Source organism: Mangifera indica, chromosome 20, assembly GCF_011075055.1.
Source record: "Mangifera indica cultivar Alphonso chromosome 20, CATAS_Mindica_2.1, whole genome shotgun sequence".
NCBI classification, from domain to species: domain Eukaryota; kingdom Viridiplantae; phylum Streptophyta; class Magnoliopsida; order Sapindales; family Anacardiaceae; genus Mangifera; species Mangifera indica.
This window is the reverse complement of record NC_058156.1, coordinates 2,974,680-2,998,060: the sequence shown is the minus strand read 5'-3', so window position 1 is coordinate 2,998,060 and position 23,381 is coordinate 2,974,680. Positions and strand designations below refer to the sequence as shown.

Genomic DNA, 23,381 nt, shown 5'->3' with positions numbered 1-23,381 from the left:
AAATCATCTGAACACCACAAGTGCATGTGATCCTTTCACTTGAGGTTGTCAAACCATCTCGTGTAACGATTAGTATGGTTTGACGTTATCTAATATATTGTTATAATTAAGGTAATTGTAAAGACAGTAATTGGGTATATCATGTGATACATAAGGGCTATGGTTGATTGATAAAGAATTTGTCACTCTTTTGCACAAAAGAATATATGTCATATAATAATACTGAATGACATCTATGATTGTTTGCATCTGTGGCCACAGTGGGATATGGTTGTTACCTAATCTAAGTCAATCATTGATATATATTAGTTCATAATGATGAACCATTAAGATATACACATTTTTTTATTTCAGCCTTAAGAGATATTGGTTAATGAAAGGATTGAATTGTACATAACTGTAATATTGTAAAAATTTAAGAGATGTCCATTGACACTTTGTTATCTAAGTGGCCATGATGCTTTGTTAAAGGCCAATCTTGGTCTGTGTTTGGATTTACCCTGAATTCGGACACTACCAACTTGATAGAGAGTTTTTGGGTCATACACATAAAAGAGTTAAATCGAACTCAGAGGAGTGGATTATTTATTGACAATCTTGGTGTTTAGGGCCAAAAGAGAGAGACCACAAATCTGATACCTGCACATATATATAAAGGCGTACTTTTGTGTAAATTTAATAAGCACACACAAAAAAACCATAGCCATTGTTTTCTATGCTATCTCCTTCTATTGTAAACAGTTTTCCAATCAAGGGCCCTAACAACCTTTTTGCCTAGACTTTCCTTTGTTTGTATTCATGCTCTGCGTGGATACTAAGTAGCAGCCTTATAAGGGTTGGAAAATGTATTGTCTCAAGCCATGTGAAGTTTGAAAGAGCCATTAACACAAATATTAATTCTAAAACACCTTATGAGTATTTTGCATGTTTTATGATTATCATGTTTAAAATGGATATTTTGGCTTGGGTTTTCAAGATTGTTTTAGTTTTTAAATTGTAAATTCCATTATGTTGTCGGTTATTGGTGCCTTGAAAACTCTATAGTGGTATCAAAGATAACATTTAGCATAATTTTTGTGAAAATTATACGTATATTATTTTGATTAATTTTATATGTTGGTTGCATGTAATTGAATTAATCAAAACTGAGCATAAAATTGGTAAAAATGATTTGCTGTTGTATTGTTGCATGATTTGTTGAGTGTCAGGTACAATGTAAACTGTGTTAAATTATTGAGTATTCTTGATTTTTATTTGAGTTTTGATAATATATGTAGGTTAGTCTTGGTTGAATGTTATAGATTATGTGTTGTTGCACGAAATTGCCTTTGAGTTTTGTTGTTTGCATGATTCATAGGTTACCATCATTGTAAGTATAGTTTGTGTCGTATTTTATCACCCCAATAGTTGACTTATTGAATATTGAGAGGTTTTCTGGTATTTTTGTCGCTAGAAAAAAAATCCAAAAAAAGGTGTTGGAAATACCTATTATGCATGGTTAGAACCAAACCATGCATCGTAGGTGTTGGGTGCACACCACCTTGCACCTCATGGTAGTGCCAAGTGGACACCCTTTGGCACCATTGTTGGTGCATGGTTAGACATTCGTTGTAGCAACCATAGGTAAGCCCAAGGGCATTTTGGTTTTTTATTAGTTTTAAAATATGGTGATCAATAAATTCAAGGGTACACATCCGTGTATAGCAACATATATGACCATGTATGGTTAGTAGAAGTCAATAAATGGATCAGATTGTGATCTCGACAAAACAAGTTACTTTAGTTGTGTAACTAGACACATGATCGTATATAGTCTGTACATACTTGTGTATCATTTCCTAGAGATAAAAATAAACTATGATCAACCTTAATTTTCTCACATTTGTTTTGCTTCGTAGCTGCTCTAAAGTGAGAGAGTGTCAGAGTGTGCGAGAGGAGTTTGTGGTCACTTGAGGAGCCAGTGCCAATCACTAAAATTGCAATTGTTGTGTAAAGGAGACTTTGTCACTAGAATCTAAGTAAGTGGAATGGCTTTCCTTGTTGGATCACGATTTTTGCAAAGTTCTTTTCTATTAAATACACAATCTAGGGTGATTTAGATGTGATTGTGAATAGGACAAGTTATAAGCATGCTTAGTTTCTAGATTGTATGATGACTATGTGTTTTGGCTTGAAAGATCTCTATTTTTTTTTTTTTTAGATTTGATCCTATGAGATTTCATGTATGTGCATTATGGTTAGAAAGATAGTGAAAATAATATGTCTAGGATACTTAGAAACTACTGTTGCATATTATCTGCAAGTGTATTATTGAAATCATAATTAGAATGGCAGAGAAACCCTAAGATGTGATTTTTAGATCATGTCACATAGTCGTGTATGACTTCATACACGCCTGTGTGTCATTCTAGAATTTTGAAAACCTGAGGATCTTGTACTCATTCTAAAGGGAGAAATACATTGTCATATGGTATGAGACACACGATCGTGTATAGTTTTTCAAAAGTGGACGACGTGTGTTAGAGGAAATATGACTCATAGATGTGGATCCAAGTACACATGTGTGACACCCGGTTTCAAGTCGCTAGGAAGAAGAAAAAAAAGAGAATCGACTTAAATCACCTAATTAGCAAAGAAAATGTAACAATTTCATACTTTACATACTTGAAGTAATTTGAGTTAGGTTATTCAAATAACTTTTACTTATATAAGTGTGTAAGGTATAAAATTAAGATGATTTATGCTTAAAAGAATAAAAAAATTCATTAGGACTTATAATGTAATTTTTGGCCATAAGGGTATTTTAGACATTTCTTATTTCTAGGGTTAGCTTAGTTGATTTTGTGTATTAAGTATGTGAGAAATGATGAATTGATGGAAGAATTTGCATTAAGAGTAGACATGCAATTTTTGGCCATAAGGGTAAAAATGTCATTTTATGTGATATAGGTTAATTTTTGCTTAATTATGTGCATGATATGTGTAATAACCCTTATATTAAGTCTATATTGTATATTTTGAAATTAAATTGATGCATGAGATATATATAAATGCATGAGAAAATAATCTGATGCTTGATAGAGCTTGAAAAAAATAAGGAAAAATAATGAATTGATATATTTCATATTATGGTTATATAAGTATATATGAGGAATCATTGCATATGCATGTTTTTAGAAAAATAAAGAAAGAGGAAAAACATTTTCTAAATTATGCATGTTTTCATAAAATGGAAAACAAGTGTTGTTTTTGGTTTTATAATGACCTATATGATATAGGAAAACAGGAAGCATGCTTAAAATCCTAATACGCGAGTTGTACTGTGTAGATAGCAAAGAAAGATATTAGTTGTTCTGTGTGGACAACAAAGAAAGATATTAGCTATATTGTGTAGACAACAAAGAAAGATGTCAATTGTACTATATGAACAACAAAGAAAAATAGTGAAATATATGTGTAAGAGAGGATTGCACCTCATATGGTGACTGCTTGTATTGTCATACGTAGTTTAGACTAGTCAATGAAAATATTTGATAAAAAAAAAAGAATTAGCAATTGTTTTATGAAAGTCATTTGCGCTAGAATCATGCATGCAAGCCTATATGGCTGATAAAGAGTTGAGAAAAATGTACGATCAGAAAATAGAAAAGTCATGACACTCATACATACATAAATCATAATGTAAGAATCATACTTGTATAGTAAGGAACGAAATAAATATATGAATGAAGAGAATTATGATATGTGGTTAATCCATGTTCCATGTAGATTATCTTGTATGTCACTAGCCCAGACACGCTGAGTATGGAAGAGATTATTATTGGTATAAAATACTTTGAGTATTTAGTATGGTTTTCTTATAGAGTTGTGGTGGCTCACTCCGTTTAATTTAATATTTTTACAGGTAAAGAGTTAGAGTACTAGCGAGACATGAGGTTAAGGGAGGAAAACATTATATTTTTGTTGATTTATATGTGAATATATGCATATATATATACTTGATATAGATATTGGTGAATATTTATATATTTTGGTTTCTATATGTATATATGTGGTTGTTGTATTGATATGCATATAAATCTATATAATAGTTAGTATATCCCCATGAGATATATATATATATATATATATATATATATATATATATATATATATATATATATATATATATATATATATATATTGTGTTAATTATTGGAATTGGTTATAAGGTTCCTGTGGGTGACAATTTTTCTAACGGTGACTATGATTTATTTATTTCATTAATTGTGATTAAGTTAATGAAAATCTAGTCGGTTGGTAGGATTAGTTTGTGTGAATTATTAATTAAGAGTGTTACAAGACATAATAAAAATTCCTTAGGCTCTCTAAAATAGAGAAACTCTGCTGTTTTTCTGTAACACACCTATGGATTAAGAGAGATTATATTTTTGGTATCAGAGCGTGATTTTGGGCTCTTAAAGGTAGATATAATATAATATAATCTAAGATAATATCATATATATGTAGTTTTGCATTTTGGTATTGCACAGGTACCCCTTATGGCTTATAGATCAGATCCCGAGAATTGACTACAGTAAGTTGTTTTCTTCGCCTGTATTTAAATAATAGAATGATAAAGTCCTTATGTAGTTACACTTGTGTAGTTATTAGATGAAGAGTACTATAAGAAAAGGACGACTTGTAGAAGAGGTACTTAGAGAGAGACGAAAGAACCGTCTAACCTTACCTCATTAGGTGGTTCAGGATTTGGGCTAGCAAAAGTCAGAGATATAGTTTATCAAGTGTTAACTAAGAGTCAAGATAGATCCACACCTAAAAATATAGCCAGAGATGAGATTAGAAGTGAGATTCGTGAGGAGGTCATAGAAGAAATCAGAAATGAAATGAGGAATGAGAGAATAAGAGAAGTTGGAGCTCAAAGGGGGCTTGAGCCCATTTATTCCTTACCTAGTCAACATACCCTTCCTAAATTTAAAAGTACTAAAGATCCTCTCATGGCTGTCGAGTAGATCAAACAGGTGGAAAGTACCATGGATTTATTGATTGATAGAGAAAACCTTTGGTATGCCAGTTTCTTGATGAGGGGAGAGGCCGACGTATAGTGAGACCTAGTTAAAGAAAGCAAAAATGTGGATTTGATGGCTTGGTAGGACTTCAGAGAGGCATTTGAGGCCCAATATAGAACAACTAATATGGTAACAGTGAAAGTTTAGGAGTTCATTTCCTTGTAACAGAGGGAGGGTTCAGTAAAGGATTATTTTATCCGTTTTGATGCCCTATCTAGTTATGCTCTAAGTATGATTAGTATACCTAATCTCTAACTAGATAAATTTCTTTAGGGCCTTAGACCAAAGATAACCTTGTGTGTGTTAGCTAGACCACAACTTCCTTAAACTTATGAAAAGGCATTGGAAAGAGCATTGACGTTGGAGATATATGTTAATAAGCTACCTAAAAATACACCCTCCATGACAACAACCCCATTAATGACAACACCCAAGACAGTGATGCCAAATCGGTCAGCTCTACTTGCTTTATTGATTGTTTCAACACCTACTATAACATCAATGGGTAGTTCAATTGGCTCCAGTTTCATAAACAATATAGGAAAAAGAAAATTCCAATCAAAAGCAAATAGAAAAGGCAGGAAGAGTGACAAAAAAACTAGAAAAGAAAATATTCCCTAGTGTCAAATTTGTGGAAGACGTCATAGTGAGGAATATTGGTACCGACAGAAATAGGTGATTTGTTATAGATGTCGACAACCAAGACATATAACAAAGGATTGCCAGAGTACTAAGGTGCTAGTCTCGATACAACTATAGCAAATCTTGTTTTCGCTAGTGCAACCAGGGAGAAGTACTAATGCACGGGTCTATACAACTACCCATAGTCAAACAGAGGCTAACCCATCTATTGTTACTAGTCAGCTCCTATTCCTCTTTGTGTCTCTGTATGCATTAATTGATTTAGAAGCAACACGTTCCTTTATTGCACTAGGGGTTATTGAAATGGTAGGTTTAGTACCTGTTAGATCTATCCATTTTATTAGAGTTGAGATGCCAGATAAGGGGAGTAAGTTTGTTATCATTATCAGTATTTTCAGATACATTGATATAAATATTTTATAACGGAGATTTTCGGATAACTATCATTTTATGAGTTTGACTTAAAAAGTATTTTTATGACATCACTTTTTTACACATTTTGTAATTATGATCATGCATCAAAGTTTTCAAATAGTCTAGTAGTGCACATCTCTTTTGGTATATTCACATCAGGGGTACGTATCTAGAGAGGGGTGTTACATGAATAATATTAGAGCATGATCTTGGTATTTAAAAAGGTGAAAAATTTTATGTGTTTGAAAAATGCATATAGATTTAAGTGAAATGTAGCCTCTTGTGTAGTATTAACCGCCCTACATGCCTATCATTGTAAGTATAATATACCTGCTTTAGATTAAAAGTAATATATGCCTAAAGGTTATTGTGATTTCAAGATGAGTAGATCTAAAAGATTTATCAGACATGCCCTAGAGGTTTCTAGTCAAGAGAAGAGCCAAGCTGAGGCTTAAGGATATACATCTAACATACCAGTTGTACCCTCTATTGATGGTACTAACATCTGTCAAATTGTGGAAAAGGTTCTAAGGCAAAACAGAGAGCTGTTAGCCAGTGTAAGACATCCAGCTCAAGCCTTACCAATGCTAGAGAAGTATTTAGAAATAGAAGCACCATTCTAGTAGAGTAAGAAGAGTGCAAAAAAATTTCAAGTAGAGATTGATGGTAGTAGTAGAGGACAAACACATCTTATTTACAGTCTATCTAGTCATCATTAGCTTTTAGATTTTAGAGGTAGTGTAGTGCCATAAGGACTGCCAATTAATAAATGGCTAAATGTAGTAAAACATGTCATGAGGATCTACTTGACGACAAATGTTGATAAGATCTAATATACCAATTTCTTGCTAAAGGATAATGCTAAGGTTTAGTGACGGATGTTGTTTGGGACCCATCAAGTTTCAAAGATATTATGGGCATATTTCAAATAAACCTTTGAGCCAAAGTATGTTTCAATTGATGTCAAGTATGTAAAGGCCTAGAAGTTCCTCCATCTAAGGCAGAGAAACATGTCGATTAGGGAGTTTTCAACTAAGCTGAACTAGTTGGCCAAATATGCTTTTGGCTAGTTTAGAAAGAGGTAAACTGGATATGTTCATGGGAAGGGCGAGGTTAGATATAACCAAGGATGTGATAGTAGGAGATAATCCTCCCAAGACCTTTTTAGAGGCCTTTGGTCAAGCCTTGAATTTTGAGGCCATAAGTTAGTGCATGGGCAGAGACAAAGAATTGTCAGAGAAACCTATACCGCTAGTCTAGATGTAAAGGCAGATTCAAAGTCAACTAATTATTGATAGCAATCGAAGAAGAGGTAGTAGAGATAGTCTTGATAGAGACAACAGAGGTAAGAAAGCCTTCTAGCCTAAGAATAAGAAGAACTTAAGGGGTAAAAAAATAGAGAAACGAGGAGCAACTCAAACATAATGATTCCTCTACATATTGTAGATATGGTAGGAGGAACACTGTGAGTGTTTGGTTAGACAGAGGGTATGCTACAGATGTAAGCAACCAAGAAACTTTGCTAAGTAATGCATAACCCTAATAACGATGCTAGCCCTACTAGAGTAGACAATTGGGGGAAGATAGGCCCATGTATTCATAACTACTTGACATAGATAGATGCTAGTCATACAACTATAATGGTTAGTTTTTATTTCATGCTTGTCTTTATATGCTTTGATTGACTTTGGTGCCACACATTGTTTTGTTGCTAGATGTATAGTTAAAAGACTATGACTAGAACTTTTCGTTGTTTCCTAGATCAGAATAAAGATGTAAGATGAGGATCAAGTTCATAACATTTTAATATTGGTAGAGGAGATAGTTTTCTTGAAAGGTCACACAATGGTCATGAAATTGATAATCATGGACATGCCAAACTTTGATACGATATTGGGCATGAACTTTTTGAAAAGATACAAAGCTAAAATATACTACAAGAAAAAGAAAGTTAGATTCAGTCTAGATGATGACAGGCAGTTCATATTTTGAGAAGGTCAAATTCTCAATATGATGATTAGTAGTATCAAGGTTAAGAAGATGTTAAGTCAAAGTTGTATGACATACTTGGTGCACATGGTTTAGAAACCAATAGACAAAATTTTGGGCATAAAAGATACTTTAATGGTGTAAGAGTTTTAAAATATATTCCCTAACAGCCTTCCAGAGTTAGTACCAAATAAAGAGGTAGAATTTCGTATTAAGTTAACCTTTAAACAACACTAATTTCTAAAGTCACCTATAGAATAACCTTAGTCAAATTACAAGAATTAAAGAAACACTTATAGGAAGTACTAGATAGTGGTTTATTAGACTAAGCCACTTATTATATGGTGCACCAATCTACTTTGTAAAAAAGAAAGATAGATCGATGGAGAATAAATACTCATTATTCTTTAAGATAGATCTAAGGTTAGGGTATAGCCAAGTCAGGTGGCAAAACAAGATATACCAAAGACTAATTTCAAAACTAGATATAACATTATGAGTTTATGGTTATGCCTTTTAGATTAACTAATGCCTTAACAATATTTATAGACCTTATAATCAGGGTGTTTTAGGATTGTCTGGAAAAGTTCTTGGTGGTATTTGTTGATGACATCTTGGTCTACTCCAGAACTTGAGAAGAGTATAAACATCACTTAAGATTTATGCTCTAGAGGCTGAAAGAGAGACAATTGTTTACAAAATTCTCTAAATGTGAGTTATGGCTAGATAGAATAACATTTTTGGGATATATAGTTTCAATAGATGACATATCAGTAGACCCTAACAAAATTGAGGTAATGCTTGAGTGGTAGAGGCCTAAGATAGCTAAGAAGATAATGAGCTTTTTGGGATTGGCAAATTACTACAGACACTTTGTTGAGGGATTCATTGAGTTAGCTTTATCCTTCCAGAGTTAACACACAAAGAGATTCCTTTCAGATGGTTAGAGTCTTGTAAGTAGAGTTTTTAGGAATTGAAGAAAATATTGACCTTAGTTCCTATCCTTGCCTTGTTAGAGAAGGCAGAGACTATTATTTATCACAGATTCCTTTCATCAGGGTTTGGGAGTAGTACTGATGTAGAAAGGGAAAGTGATAACTTAAGCTTTCCATCAGTTAAAAAAGTATGAGATCGGATACCCCACTCACGATCTTGAGTTAGCAATAGTGGTGTTTACACTCAATATATGGAAACACTACCTATATGGGGTGAAGAGTAACATCTACATAGATCACAAGAACCTCAAATATTTCTTCACTCAAAAGGAATTGAACATGAGACAGAGACGATGGTTAGAGTTGGTAAAGAACTATGATTGTTAGATTAAATATCACCCAAGCAAAACCAATGTGGTTGTAAATGCCTTTAGTAGGAAAGTGTTTCTATCACAAGTTACCACTCACCATGAGTTACAACAAAAGTTAGTGAGAGAGTTGATTGAGATTATGACTAAGCAGTTGATAGGTCTATAGATCCAATTGACCCTTTTGGATAAGATCTATGTAACATAGGTTTTAGATGAAAGATATGTACAAATCAGGTATAAGATGATTAAAAATATTTGAAACTGAGTTTGGTATGATAGAAGGCATTTTAAGGTTTTGAGGGAGGATATATGCTCGTTAAAAGCAGAGTTTGAGAGATAAAATCTTAATAAAGGTACACAGTTCCCTTTACATTGTCCACCTTGGGAGTGTAAAAATTTATCATGATCTAAGGAAGATGTTCTGATGGCCAAGAATGAAAAAAGACATTGCAGACTTTATGGCTAAGTGCTTTATGTGTCAACAAGTTAAAGTTGAAAATTAGAGGCCATTTGTACTTTTATAGCCTTTTAGTATTCCTGAATGGAAATAGGAACACATATCGATGAATTTCGTGGTTAGATTGTCGAAGGTCAAAAGTGGCTATAATGCATTATGGGTTATAGTGGATTGGTTGACTAAGTTGACATATTTCATAGTAGTCTAAAACACCACGAGTACAGATAAACTAGGTTAAATCTATGTGAGAGAGATTATTAGACTTCATAGAGTACCTAAGATAATAGTATCAGATGAAGACACCAGATTTGTTTTAGTATTTTAGCAGAGTATGTAAAAGTCCTCAGGTACACGGTTGACATTCAACACAACATATCATCTTTAGACCAATAGATAGACTGAGAGAGTCAACTAGGTGATCGAAGACATGTTGAGGGCTTGTTACCCAAATAGAGGAGGGAGTTGGATGGATATGTTGACATCGATGAAGTTTGCTTACAATATCAGTTACTAGGTAACTATTAAGATGACTCCTTATGAGGCTTTGTATGACAAGAGATGTAGATTACTCTTACACTAGGATCAGATAGGAGAGAGAAATGCCTTAGCTTAGTCAATGAAAGCTGAGTTGACCCAAAGGATGATTGAAGATATAAAGATGATCAGGGAGAGAATGAGGTAAGCCCAAGATCATCTAAAGAGTTACTTAAGTCAAAAGAGGTGTGATCTTAAGTTTCAGGTAGGTGATAAGGTGTTAATTAGAGTAGCCCCCTATAGGCATGTTATAAGATTTGATAAGAAAGGCAAGTTAGCTCTGAGATTTATGAGACCTTTTGAGGTATTAGAGCATGTAGGTAAGGTTGCCATCGATTTGAGCTACTAACAAACATAGATCACACTCATAACGTGTTCCATGTATCACTGTTATGCAAGTATACTAGTGATCTTACCCATGTGCTTAATGTTAAGGATATCAAGCTTAAAGATAATCTGGTATACGAGAAGTAGCCAATTTAGATACTAGATAGACCAGTTAAATAGCTCAAACGTAAGCAAATTCCCTCAATAAAGGTTATTTGGAAGAATCACCGAGTTGAGGAGGCTATATGAGAGGTTTAGTTAGATATGTAATAGAGATTCCCATACCTATTTGTGTGAATTTCAAGGATGAAATTCATATTAAAGGGGATATTTTCTTAGTTTTTAAATATGACGATTAATGAATTTAAGGGTACATGCCTATATATAGAGGTATACACAATCATGTATAGTCAGTAAAAATCAATAAGTAGATTAGATTGTGATCGTAATGAAATAGGAAATTTTCTTAGTTGTGCAATTTGACATGAGTAATGTATAGGCCATACATGCTTCTATATCGCATCCTAGAGATAAAAATAAATCGCAATATACCTTAATTTTCTTACATTCGTTTTGCTTACTAATTGCTAAAAAATGAGTGAGTGTGAGAAAAGAGTTTGTGGTTACCTAAAGAGTTGCCATCAATCACTAGAATCATAATTATCAGGTAAGAGAGACTTTGTTGTTGGAATCCAAGTAAGTGAAATAGCTTTCCTTGCTTAATTACAATCTTTATGAAGTCATTTTCTATTAAATAGATAATCTAAGGTGATTTAAATGTGATTGTGAATAGGACAAGTTATAAGTATGTTTAGTTTCTAGATTGTATAATGAATATATGTTTTGGCTTGAAAGATCTCTGGTTTTTTTTTTAAAGATTTGATGCCATGAGATTTTGTGTGTGTGTTATGGTTAGAAAGATAGTGAAAATGATATGTCTAGGATGCTTAGAGATTACTTTATGTATTGTCTACAAGTGCATCATCGAGATTGTAATCGGAAAGACATAGAAACCCTAAGGTGCAATTTCTGGATCATAAGACATGGTTGTGTATGGTCTCATACATGCCCATGTGTTATTCCAAAATTTTGAAAACCTGAGGATCCCATGCTCATTCTGAAGAGAGAAATACATAGTTGTGTGGTATGAGACACATGCTCGTATATAGTTTTCCAAAAATGGATGAAATGCACCAAAGGATACATGGCTTATACATGTGGATCCGAGTACATAAAGTGTGTCCAGGTTAACTCCCTGTATGTATCTACTATATTCACGACCATGTGCTAAGTCTCACATGCTTTTGCATGTGGTACAAGAGGCACAAGGGTATGAGTTAAGAAACTCACGATAGGGTACCCTTAGACAAAGTAAAAGGATTATTATACCCCTAAACTATGTTCATAAAGAGGACAAAGTTACATAAAAAGAAGTAATGAGCTAACAAAAGGAAAAGAATTCAAGGACAATATAAATGAGGTGTTCGACTATATGGACAATAACATAAGCTTAGATCAAACTAAATCTAAGTCAAAAAGTTAGCAACCTTAAGGCTAATGTCACATAACTAGATAGTCACTAGCTTTGTGTGTAAGTGACTATAATTATGAGAGCAATAGGATTGGATACCCATGAGATGTATCATGTACTCGACGTTAAGGCACATAGCCACCCAGTTTAGTTCAAGTGTCTATCGTAAGGTTGTAGCTTTTAAATATTCCTTGTATGATCAACAGAATACACTACATATGTAAGCGAGATACATGCCATCTTTAGATGGTTAATCAACATTTCGAATCAGCTTATATGGAAAGAAAAAAATTGCTATCAGAAATTTCTTCGTGTGATTAGGGTGTCTCAGTTAGATAGCCTAATAAATCATTTGACATATATGCGAGACATTATAGTAACTTTCAATAGAGTATCATATATGCCGATTTTAGCTTGGGTCACTGCAGTGTTATGGATGACCCATGTTAGGACACTGAGGTGTCATAGTGTGACAATATTTAGCTTACAAACGAAACGTGAGTTTTACTATTGGATGGTTTAATAGCCATGGATGCCGAAAGGTCTCTACTTACTGAGTTTTACTCATATGTTTCCTTTGTATTTTTTTGCAGGTAGAGGTGAATAGTAAGACAGGTAGGAATCTAACGGTCCAGTAAGTAACTACATGAGGAAAAGTGGTTTTTATGTCATCTCAATATTAGTAATCATGTGTTTGTTATCATTATTAGTATTTTCAAATATATTGATGTAGATATTTTATAACATAGATTTTCAGATAAATATTATCTTATGAGTTTGACTTATAAAGTGTTTTTATTAAATCACTTCTTTGCACGTTTTATAATTATGATTATACGTGAAAGTTTTCAAACAGTTTAGTGGTGCATGTCTCTTTTGGTATATTTCTATCAAGGAGATGTATCTAAAGAAGGGTGTTACATTCTTTGTCCAGCCATGACTACCACAAGGTGTCAACCATGCACCTTCGTCGACTCCCAATGATGCCTAGTGTTTTCCCATGCCCTCTAGCTTTGTATCATTTTGGAATTTTGATGAATTTCAGAAGCATGCTTGGACATTTCACCTACACATCTGACAAAGTTAAAAATATCAGTTTACTTTTATTTTGTTGAACTGGGGCTAAATTGACATTTTCTTGAGCTTTGGGGTTGAATGGTAATTTTGTAACATTTCAAGGATCAAAATGAATTTGACTCTTAGGATAATCATAATTAAAATTTAATTTTTATTGGTATATATATGTATGAATGTATGTATGCATGGTGCCTAGTATACAACCAATAAACTTTTGTGAATGATTTTATTTTTATTTTTATTTTATTTTTGGGTTGTAATTCTTAAATAAGGTTTGGACTTCTTACCTTTATTCTTCTTCTTTTAGATTATGTTGTTTTATTTTATGAGAAATCAATAATTAGAAAACAAAATCATATAATAATTAAAGACTGGGGATGAGAGGACAAACACGAAAACCTGAAGATGAAGATTCACCTAGGTCACCAAAATGAATAGTAAAATTAATACAATAGGATCTCGATCCACTAAAAAGTTCACCAGAACTTCTTGAGTTCTATAGTGAGAGTTATTAACTTGAGGAAAATGTGGGATCATTTAATTATTAAATTCGTAATTAAAGTGAATATGAAATAAAAGGCCAAATGACTATCTCTCACCCAAGGTTTAGTGCAAATCAAACTTTCCACCTACTAACTATAAAAAATCCAAATACCTATCTGTCTGTTAAAATTCATTGTTATTGTTAAAGATAAAATTGTCATTTATTAAAATATTTCAAAAAGCTAAAAATTTATCATATTTCCTCTTTAAGTTTAAAAATCTAACAAATTTACCTTTACTCTAGTTTGAAAAATCAACTTTCCCCTTAGGTTTTTCCAACATGATGTCGATGGCTAGAGACGGTGGCATTCTCCCTTATTCTCGGCTTCTCTTAGCAGCATTCTATTTTCGACCATCATTAATCGTCTTCTTTCTCACGGGCAACGCATGAAGAGATTGAAATCTTGGTCTTTTAGTCTAACGATGAACATACTAAGATCTCTTTATCGCTTCATCATGCGATGAAGAGATCTTTATCGCTTTGTTGTGTGTTAGCCAGTAAGGGAGAGGATGGCTTATGGCAATCATTACCGAAGAGGAGAGGAAAAAACCTTAAGGGGGAAATGTTGATTTTTCAAACCTCAGGTTAGGGGAGGTGGAGAGAATTATTAGTTTTTAAACTTGGGGAGATCATGATGAATTTATAGTTTTTTTAAATATTGTTATTAAATAACAATTTTATCCTTGACAGTAATAGTAAAATTTAACAGCGGAGTGGATATTTAAATTTTTGGTAGTTAATGGGATAGGAAGTTGGGTTTGTATCAAACCTTGGGTAGGAAATAGTCATTTGGCTTAAATCAAATTACTAATTTTGTTTTTTTTTTTTTTTTTTGTAAATTGTAGATCACAAAATTATTATGTCAAACCCAATATATTGATCAAATCTTAAAAAAGAAAATAGGTTCACTAGAAGCAATTTCACTTATTGGTACATAGATATTCAGATTATTCTACGTCAATAAAAAATGTTGTACATCCTTAAGGGGTTATTGCCTTTTGAGCTTGGTATCGATGCCATCTAGCAATAAAAGGATAATTTTAATAAGTATCTTAATGACTCTATGGAAGTTCAGTGCCTTATCTTGACTTCAATGTCTCTTGAGCTTCAAAAACAATATAAGGAAATTGATACGCAATCCATACTTGTAAGAGTTATATAGCACTCGTATGGGGGTTGAATAACATAAGGTGTCAAGTGCATTATTTGACTGCAAACTCTCAAAGAGAAGACAAGTTGACCCTTCTGTGGTCAAGATGATTGACTATATTGAATGGTTGGCAAACTTGGGCTTCATCATAGACAATGAGCTTACCATTGACCTGATATTGAAATCTCTCGTTAAATCATGACCTAATTTCATTATGAATTTTAACTTGAACAAAAAGGAGAAAACCCTTGAGGAGTTGTTGTATATGCTTAAACAAGCTAAATAAGAAGTACGAAAGGTAGTTTCAACTAATCTACTTGTGGTTGAAACCCAAGTATCAAAAGTTAAGGCCAAAGGCAAAGACAAGGCTAAGGTTAAGGCTAAAGCTAAGTCTAAGCCAAAAGCTAAAAAGCAAAATGTAAAAGTTAATAGTAGAGTCTTCTACTACTAAATGTTTTATTATTCACTCTCCTAAATTTTTGTATGTAAGTACAAGTGATCGTGATAACTACAAGATAAGTAGTTGTTAACGAGTGCATAAGACATGATAGCATTCAAGTTATACTAGCTTATGTTTATTCCTATGTTTGTATAAAAAGATGTTATGGATTTTATTTATGTATTCAGTTACACACATTATGAGATGTTAATTTATGATTTATGAGTTATAAATGGACATCTTTTGACATGTTTCCGCTTGCTAATAATATGAGGGTGTTTTGGTAATTTTGAGGTTTTAAATGTTGTTTTAATTATGTTTTTAAATAAACTCATGCTCATGTAACCTAAGTAGTAACATCTTTCTCTATAAAGTAGTGTTTATAGAAGGAGATGTTACAGAACAATTGACTCCTTTTGTGTCCAAATTCACACCACAAAGGTGGATGACCTTATTAATAGTCCATGAAACCCATGCCTTAAACTCCTTTGAATTTGTGTTTATCTAAAACCCCCAGTTCTAGCCATCTTCATGGGTTATAATATGCAACCATTAAGGGTGGCGGAACATCTTACTACTTTTGGGCCCAAATTCGCACCATTTATCTATCACGCATCAAGGTAGATGACCTCATTGATCGTCCCCGAAACTAGAGTCCATAACCTCCTATAATTTGTGCTCTTCTAAAAAACTTTGTTTTTGTGGGTTATAACACATGACCCTCGATAGTGGGAGACCGATTGCTTTTAGGCCCAAATTCACATCATCCACTCCTCGTGCGTCAAGGTAGATGACCTCACTAATAAACTCTGAAATTTATGCTGATAACATAGATTTTAGGTCTAGTCAATGGCCTAAACTAGAGGTATTTGGGAAACATGAATTCCAGGGGGTTAAAATATAATGAAACATAAAAAGGTGTTGATTTAGCAAAGGAGAAGGAAATTGTCAAATGATTTTTAGAATTAAATAAAAACTTAGACAATGGTATTAAGTGATATATGGCTTGTTTAGTTGTCGAAATATTTACTATAATTTTTGAGATAAACTGTATAAAGATTGTAGCTTCGGTCGCAAAGCACAATACTATTGGGTCGTGTTATTTGTTGTAAATTTTGATTTGCAATAACACCATTAATTGAAAAAAATAATTAATTAATTTCATAATGACTTGAAAAAATTCTAATATATTAACATAGATAGAAAATTGCACAAGCCAATAACATAAAATACGTTAATTTAACTAATCACAATACTAGTTTTAAGAGTGTTTAAGTAAAATAATATTATTCAACTATTGCTATCAACTAAGTGTAATAATTATTTATAAGCAAATATATATAAATTTCACTAAAAATTATAATAATCATCTAAATATAATAATTTTTTATTTTTATAATAAAATATTATCGAAATCAAAGATAACCCTAGTATTGAAATGGTAAAATAATCCATCAATTGGATCAACTTCCCTAGTTAGTAAATACAAGAATAGAAAAAAAAAATACAAGAATTATGCGGATATGATACAACAAATGGTAAAAAATACATTTATAAGAAAATGCTCATAAAATTTGAATGTAGAAAAAATACAAAATATGTATATACAAGTTTAACATGATACATTGTCAATAATACATTTTAAAAAATACGATAATATCATTAATAATTTTAGTACTTTTCAGGAATTTATTGCTTAAAATAAATATTAAAACTCATATGTAAAATATTTAATTGACTATTATAACTAATATAACATAATACATCATCAAAATTCAAATTATAATATCAAAACTTAACAAAGACTCCAGACTCAAAAATAATATATATATATATATATATATATATATATATATATATATATATATTTTTTTTTTTTCAAGATTCAATTATAGTTTTAAGCACACAAAACATAGACAAGATTTGAATTACAAACACTTAGAATAGACACAATTCAAACTACAAACACAAGATCAAACAAATATTTCAAACACCTAAGACAACCAAGATTCAAATTATAGCATAGTCTATAACACAAAATATAGCACAACCAGGTCAGATTAACATGACTTTGACAAATGGCCATAATTCTTGAAAATCTTTCCATGATATATAACATGTTCATGCTACAGTTAGCTTCATGATTTACTAATTTATGATTAAAAATGCTCCAAAAATGTTAGTAGTTGCAGGGCAAAATCCATGATTAACGAGGAAGATCAGTTTTTTGTTTTGTGTATAAGCACTTAAACAGATATAATCAAAATCAAAATTACCGATTTACCAATGCACTAGTATATATTAAAATTAAAGTAGATATTGATTTAGATACAATGACATTTAAAAAAGTTTCATTTTTTTTTTCCATCATAGATTCAAATAACTTTCTTGCCATTGATAAATCAAAATCACCGATTCACTAGTATTAGTATACATTGAAATAAAAGCAAACCTTAAAAACAAGTCACACATATATCCAAATTTGATGATAAAGTTATGAAAAGATTTACCAAAATGAAACAAACCCACATAGGTGCACACAGGAATTATAAACATGGAAAAGTCACAAACAAGAAAAAAAAAAGAAGATAATGAGAATTTACCTTTTCGAACAATAATGAAAATAAATAGTTGAGCCTGACAGAAAGAAAAATATCGATTTGGTGTAAAAAAATCATTTAAATTTTTTTTTACTACTATTATAAATGTGAACTTGTTGCGATGAATGGAGAGGGTAGAGATTTAAAAAAAAAAATTGTTGGCATTATGGTAATTAATTGTAAATTAAAAAGACATTTTTGTATTTTAGATTTGGAAATCGAAACAATATCATTTGAATTTCTTTAAAAGTTTCCAAAAAAAAATAATATGATCGATTAATACTCATTTAATATAAGACACAAGTAAAATAAGTATTTAATACTTTTTAGATTCAAAAATTAAAAACATCATATCCAATACATGAATTATTCCCCTTTTTACTTGCTAGATCTATTTCAAACTGTTTTCTTTCATCCATTTCTTGGGTACCAAGTTAAGGTAATGAAAACCATACTATCATTCCTTATCCAATATCAAAACTCTTTACGCACTTACCAAAAAAGCATAATGGAAAAAAAAAGAACTCTTTTCCAAGAAAATTAATGAAATACTTTAATTGTCTTTTTGCTAATATGGTTAGGCAACTCAAATCCAAATCAACTTGCCTTCCCTTAAACATACTAAAATATATTTGGTTCAAGCTTGTAAATTTTGAAATAAATCCCTATTTATTCCATGCATCTACCCCTTGTCTCAACAAACCCTCGTCTCAATAGTAAAATAATAAATAAAAATAATATTACGTGCATATTTTTTTACACAAATAAATATATAATTAATTTTTTAATTCAAAATGATTAATCATATAATGAAAAATCATCCCGCTTAACCAAATAAAAAAAAAAAAAAGCAAAATTAAGAATATGGACAAGGTCGGTTCTTTAATTGCCTAATAAAACGAAAGGCCTTCTTTGCTTGGCCAAGTTTCACTTCTCGTTAAAATTCTTCTCCAAGTGCCTTCATTCCTTATTCATTAAGGCTGCTGATTTCTTATCAAATTTTTAGGTTCCTATTTAAATCATAAAATCTCTTTTGGTTTTAATCTCTTCCAAGTTCAAATGGAAAATACCCGTTGCATTAACCTTTTAGCCTCTAACAATTTAACAAAACAGACATTAGATAACCAGCAAACATATACAGAAAACTCAGCTTTGGAAAATACGCATCATGATTCTGATAATGAAAGTTCCAATCACAGCGCCACTTTTGATCCACATCCATCACTGTGTGAGGGGTTGCTTAGCTTGCATGAAGGAGACAAAGCTTTTGACCTTATAAATAGAAAACTGATTTCTGGTTTGGGTGCGCTTTGGACACAAGCCGAGTTTGTGGGCATTCAAAGAAACTTGTTTTCTGGGGTTATAGGACAAGCTAGAATCCAATCTTTTCAGATTTTCACCAAAGCATTAGCTAAAAAAATTGGGGGTGATGCAAATGTGAAATATGCTTGGTATTCTAGTACAAAAGATGAGATTTGCAAGATTATACAACATGGTTTTAGCAGTTATGGAATGCCTAAGAACGATAGATTGTATGGCTGTGGCATCTATCTCTTTCCTGATGTTTTACCCATGGAATGGTAAATAATTGTCGTTGTTTGTTGTTGTTGTTATTATTGTTAGTATTTTGTAAGAATATTGTTTGTTGTGTTTGTTAAGTGTGTTTTCTTTGATTTGTAGTGTGAAGAACTCTGTTGTTGATAAAGATGGACTATTATATATGTTGTTGTGCCGCGTTCTGTTGGGTGAGGTAGAGATTGTGCACTCGGGTTCTGGTCAGTCTCATCCAAGTTCAGTGGAGTTTGATTCTGGTGTAGACAATTTAGAGGCGCCAAAGAGGTATATTGTATGGAGCAGTAACATGAACACTCATATCTTGCCAGAGTATATCATAATTTTAAAGGCTCCCTCTTACTTAAAGGGTAGGTTATTCTTTTATTTTTTCTTTTCGGTTTTCGGAAGAACTTTTAATATGAGCTTGTTTTAAGATTGTTTTTTTGTATTGGTAGTAGCTAGAGTGGTTGTTTTACTCTTTATTTGTTATCTAACTATGTAGGTATTGGGAGATCCCCTGAATCAATGAGAAAGCCAACTTCACCTTGGATGTCATTTCCAATTCTAATTTCTGCACTGTCAAAGATTTTGCCTTCACCCACTATTGCTTTGGTCACTAAATGCCATAGAGATCATAGAGTAAGTGCTTCACCATTATTATTATTTATTATTATTTTGGTTTGTATGGATTGGGGTTTGCTTATTTTTTTATTTTGTTGGGTCTTTTTTCAGCTTTTTGAGCCTTGTACTGTACTTAATGTTTTACAGGAAAATAAGATATCACGGCGTGAGCTGATACAAAAAGTGAGGCAGATTGTTGGAGATCGACTGTTGATTGCGGTCTTTAAATCCTACCCAGCTAAGGTACCAATATAAAAATTCATTTTTATTGTGCTTAGTATTGTGGATAATTGTATGTATGATGACTATGAAAATGATGTTAAAATACATATTTAACAGAGTATGCATTAAATCATTGTATTTGATATGGTATGTTGATTCCTATTAACTAGTCTTATAAGTAGAAAGTGATCTAGATGTCATCACTTATTTATAGTTGTCAAGAAAAAGATGCGCTAAAAGGTGAAAAGCGTCAAATGGCGATGAGGGGTCCTATTCCCTCGACAAAAAAGTCGAGGCGAATGCGTTGCTTTATTACCTAAAGCTATTAAAAATTTCCATTAAATTTTTTTCCATTTTTAATAAATTTAAAATATTTTTTTACTAAGCTAACAATAAAAAATTTATTGGTGAATTTCATCAACAATCTTATACTAGATTGACAAAATGTTATTATTCCTAAATCTTTTTATTAACTATATAAAAAATTAGTAACAGACAATCTATCTGACAATCTTAAATCTCTCCAACAGCCACACTGACAACTTTAGAACTTATTAACAACCTCTTTGGTGATCTTAAAACTCATTATTAACCTCTCAACAACTTGAAAATTCATTGGTGATCTCTCTAAGAACACCAAACCTTATCTATACCTAAAAAATTGTTAATAACCCTTATATCTAACTGAATATTACCCAAAATGGAAAGCCTAAGACTATGCCTTAAATTGTCCAAAAATTGCCGATAGCCCTCAAATTTAGTCAAAGATAGCCTAGGTTTTAATAAAGCATATTTTACAATGTATAAAGCTTCTCCAAAATGGCGATCGCCTTTGAACCAATGGTCGCCTTGACTTTACTCAGGGCCATGACCACATTGCCTTGAGTAAAACGTCACCTAGGCGTGCCTTTGATAACTATGCACTTACTTATTTGTGGAACCAGCATCTAGTTCAAAAATTTGTTCATGCATAGGGATTATCCTTCTGGTTATGGCATCTAATCACTCATTCAGTTATCGTTGCTGAAGAATCTAGATAAAGTAATTTTTTCAGATCTCATAGTTGTTACCCTGAATGAATCGCTATTTTTAGTTTCTATTTGTGTGTTATGAAGTTCTATTTTTGCCAGAGTTCCTGAGCAGTTCATTTACTCTTAAATTGGAGCAGTTGAATTCACAGTTAAAAATAAACGGATATAGTCAACGAAACACGGTGCCTGTTTAGGACAGAAAAATTTGTAGAGTAGATATTATCCTGTGTGTAATACTGGTTTACTATAAATTGCCTAGTGATCTCCTAAGATAGTGTAGAAATACTATATATTCTGCATTAATATGGGACCCTGGGCTGCTGTGGAACCTTTTTAAAAACTCAATTCTTCCACTTGTGTTACTAGCTGTATCATATATACTATGATGAGTGTAATGCTCAAGGTATTTTGCTGGCTTATGAACTAGGTTGTGCCAGTAGAATAAAATCTAGATCTGATGGGGCATTAGGGGATGGAACAAAAATGGTTTTAGTCAACTAGGTGATTAAAATTGTAGGCCATAGTTGAATATTCCTTCTTCTTAGTGGAATCATATCACTGCAAAATTATTTCGCTGTTGAAACATATAACCCCTTGGCAGTAACTTGATCATAATGCATAGCAATAATAATTGATTAGCAAAAACCATATTTGTATCTGGTTGAATATCTTTTTGATTGAATTTGTTGGTTATTTTTTATTTTATTTACTCTTTTCAATCTAGTTCATCATTTATTTAAATTCTAGCCTTTCTGAATCTGTCAAAGTTATATATTGGTTTATATTGACAAAGAATAATTTGTTTTACTTTTGATCTGAAATCATCAGAGTCCTCAGCAATTTGTCAATCATATTGGACATCAGGAAGAAGCAATGTGAAACTGACATGTGATATTGTGTTAGCTGACAGAATTGCAGCAGATCAAGTGATGTAGCTACTTTTATCTATTGAAAGTTTTGCAATTTGTTCAATTGAATAAAATAGAAAAACATGGTTTTCTATACAACACCAAAGAAAAGTTGTTGTTTTGTTTTAAACCAAGTCCATTGCCAATGTGCTTTGAGCACAATCATGGCAACTTATAGAGGAAACTATACAGTTTGATGGTCGGATTTCTCTTCTAATTGTTTTCAGCAGATTTGACTATTTTATTTTGGAGCTTTATGACTCACTATTCTATCACAATTTACATATGAAATATTGATTTTATCTTTTTAACTTTTGCAAAGCATGGTTGTGTGTTTTCCCCCTAAATTAGCTTTTTATTGTAGAGGATCATCAAAACAACATATTTTCTAGAAAATGTATCATTGTTTTGCCTTGATTTTTAATGTAAAACCCTAATATCCCATGAGGTTGACTACAAGTCTTACAATAACTTCTTTTCATAATTAAATTTGTTGATAACTTTATCACTCAATAACACTGATTTTGATTGGATCCAATTGGGTATCGAATGGTCCCTGCCAACCCAACAACTCGTCAAAACCCTTAACTACTATTCTTATTTTTTTTTGGAAAGATAGTAGAAAATATTTTCATCATCCTATCACAAATTGCATGTTTATTCACGAAAAACAAAACGTTAGAGCACAAACACAGTCACATCTCTTAGGCAAAATCAAAAGTTGGAATTAAACCAAAATCTTGAATCCATGAATGAGGTGACAAAGGCAAAAATTGACAATCCATAATTTGATTATCTTCAGGTTCCTATAACCTTAAGAAAGGGACTTTGAAGTTTTACTCAACACTCTTTAGCTAATTACATGACATTTGATCTAGGGCAATCCGGGATATGACCAAAAGAATTCAAAAAGAGAGTATCCCATCCAACATCCATGAAACTTTCAAGAATTTCAGTAGAAAACTG

At 32.1% G+C, this 23,381-nt stretch overlaps 1 protein-coding gene across 1 annotated transcript; it reads left to right on the top strand.

Annotated features, from left to right (window-relative positions):
• Positions 1 to 18,955: 18,955 nt before the first annotated feature.
• LOC123204205 (probable inactive poly [ADP-ribose] polymerase SRO5) lies at positions 18,956 to 22,726 on the top strand. The gene is made up of 5 exons (XM_044620799.1): positions 18,956 to 19,659; positions 19,760 to 20,001; positions 20,136 to 20,272; positions 20,402 to 20,497; positions 22,336 to 22,726. Exons 1-5 carry the CDS (start codon positions 19,139 to 19,141, stop codon positions 22,384 to 22,386), a joined length of 1,047 nt encoding a protein of 348 aa, XP_044476734.1. The 5' UTR covers positions 18,956 to 19,138; the 3' UTR covers positions 22,387 to 22,726.
• Positions 22,727 to 23,381: the final 655 nt, after the last annotated feature.

Coding starts and splice junctions, on each gene's coding strand:
- LOC123204205 (XM_044620799.1), top strand. CDS start 19,139: ATGGAAAATACCCGTTGCATTAACCTTTTAGCCTCTAACAATTTAACA. Junction 19,660..19,759: donor GATGTTTTACCCATGGAATG/GTAAATAATTGT, acceptor TTTGATTTGTAG/TGTGAAGAACTCTGTTGTTG. Junction 20,498..22,335: donor TTAAATCCTACCCAGCTAAG/GTACCAATATAA, acceptor TGAAATCATCAG/AGTCCTCAGCAATTTGTCAA.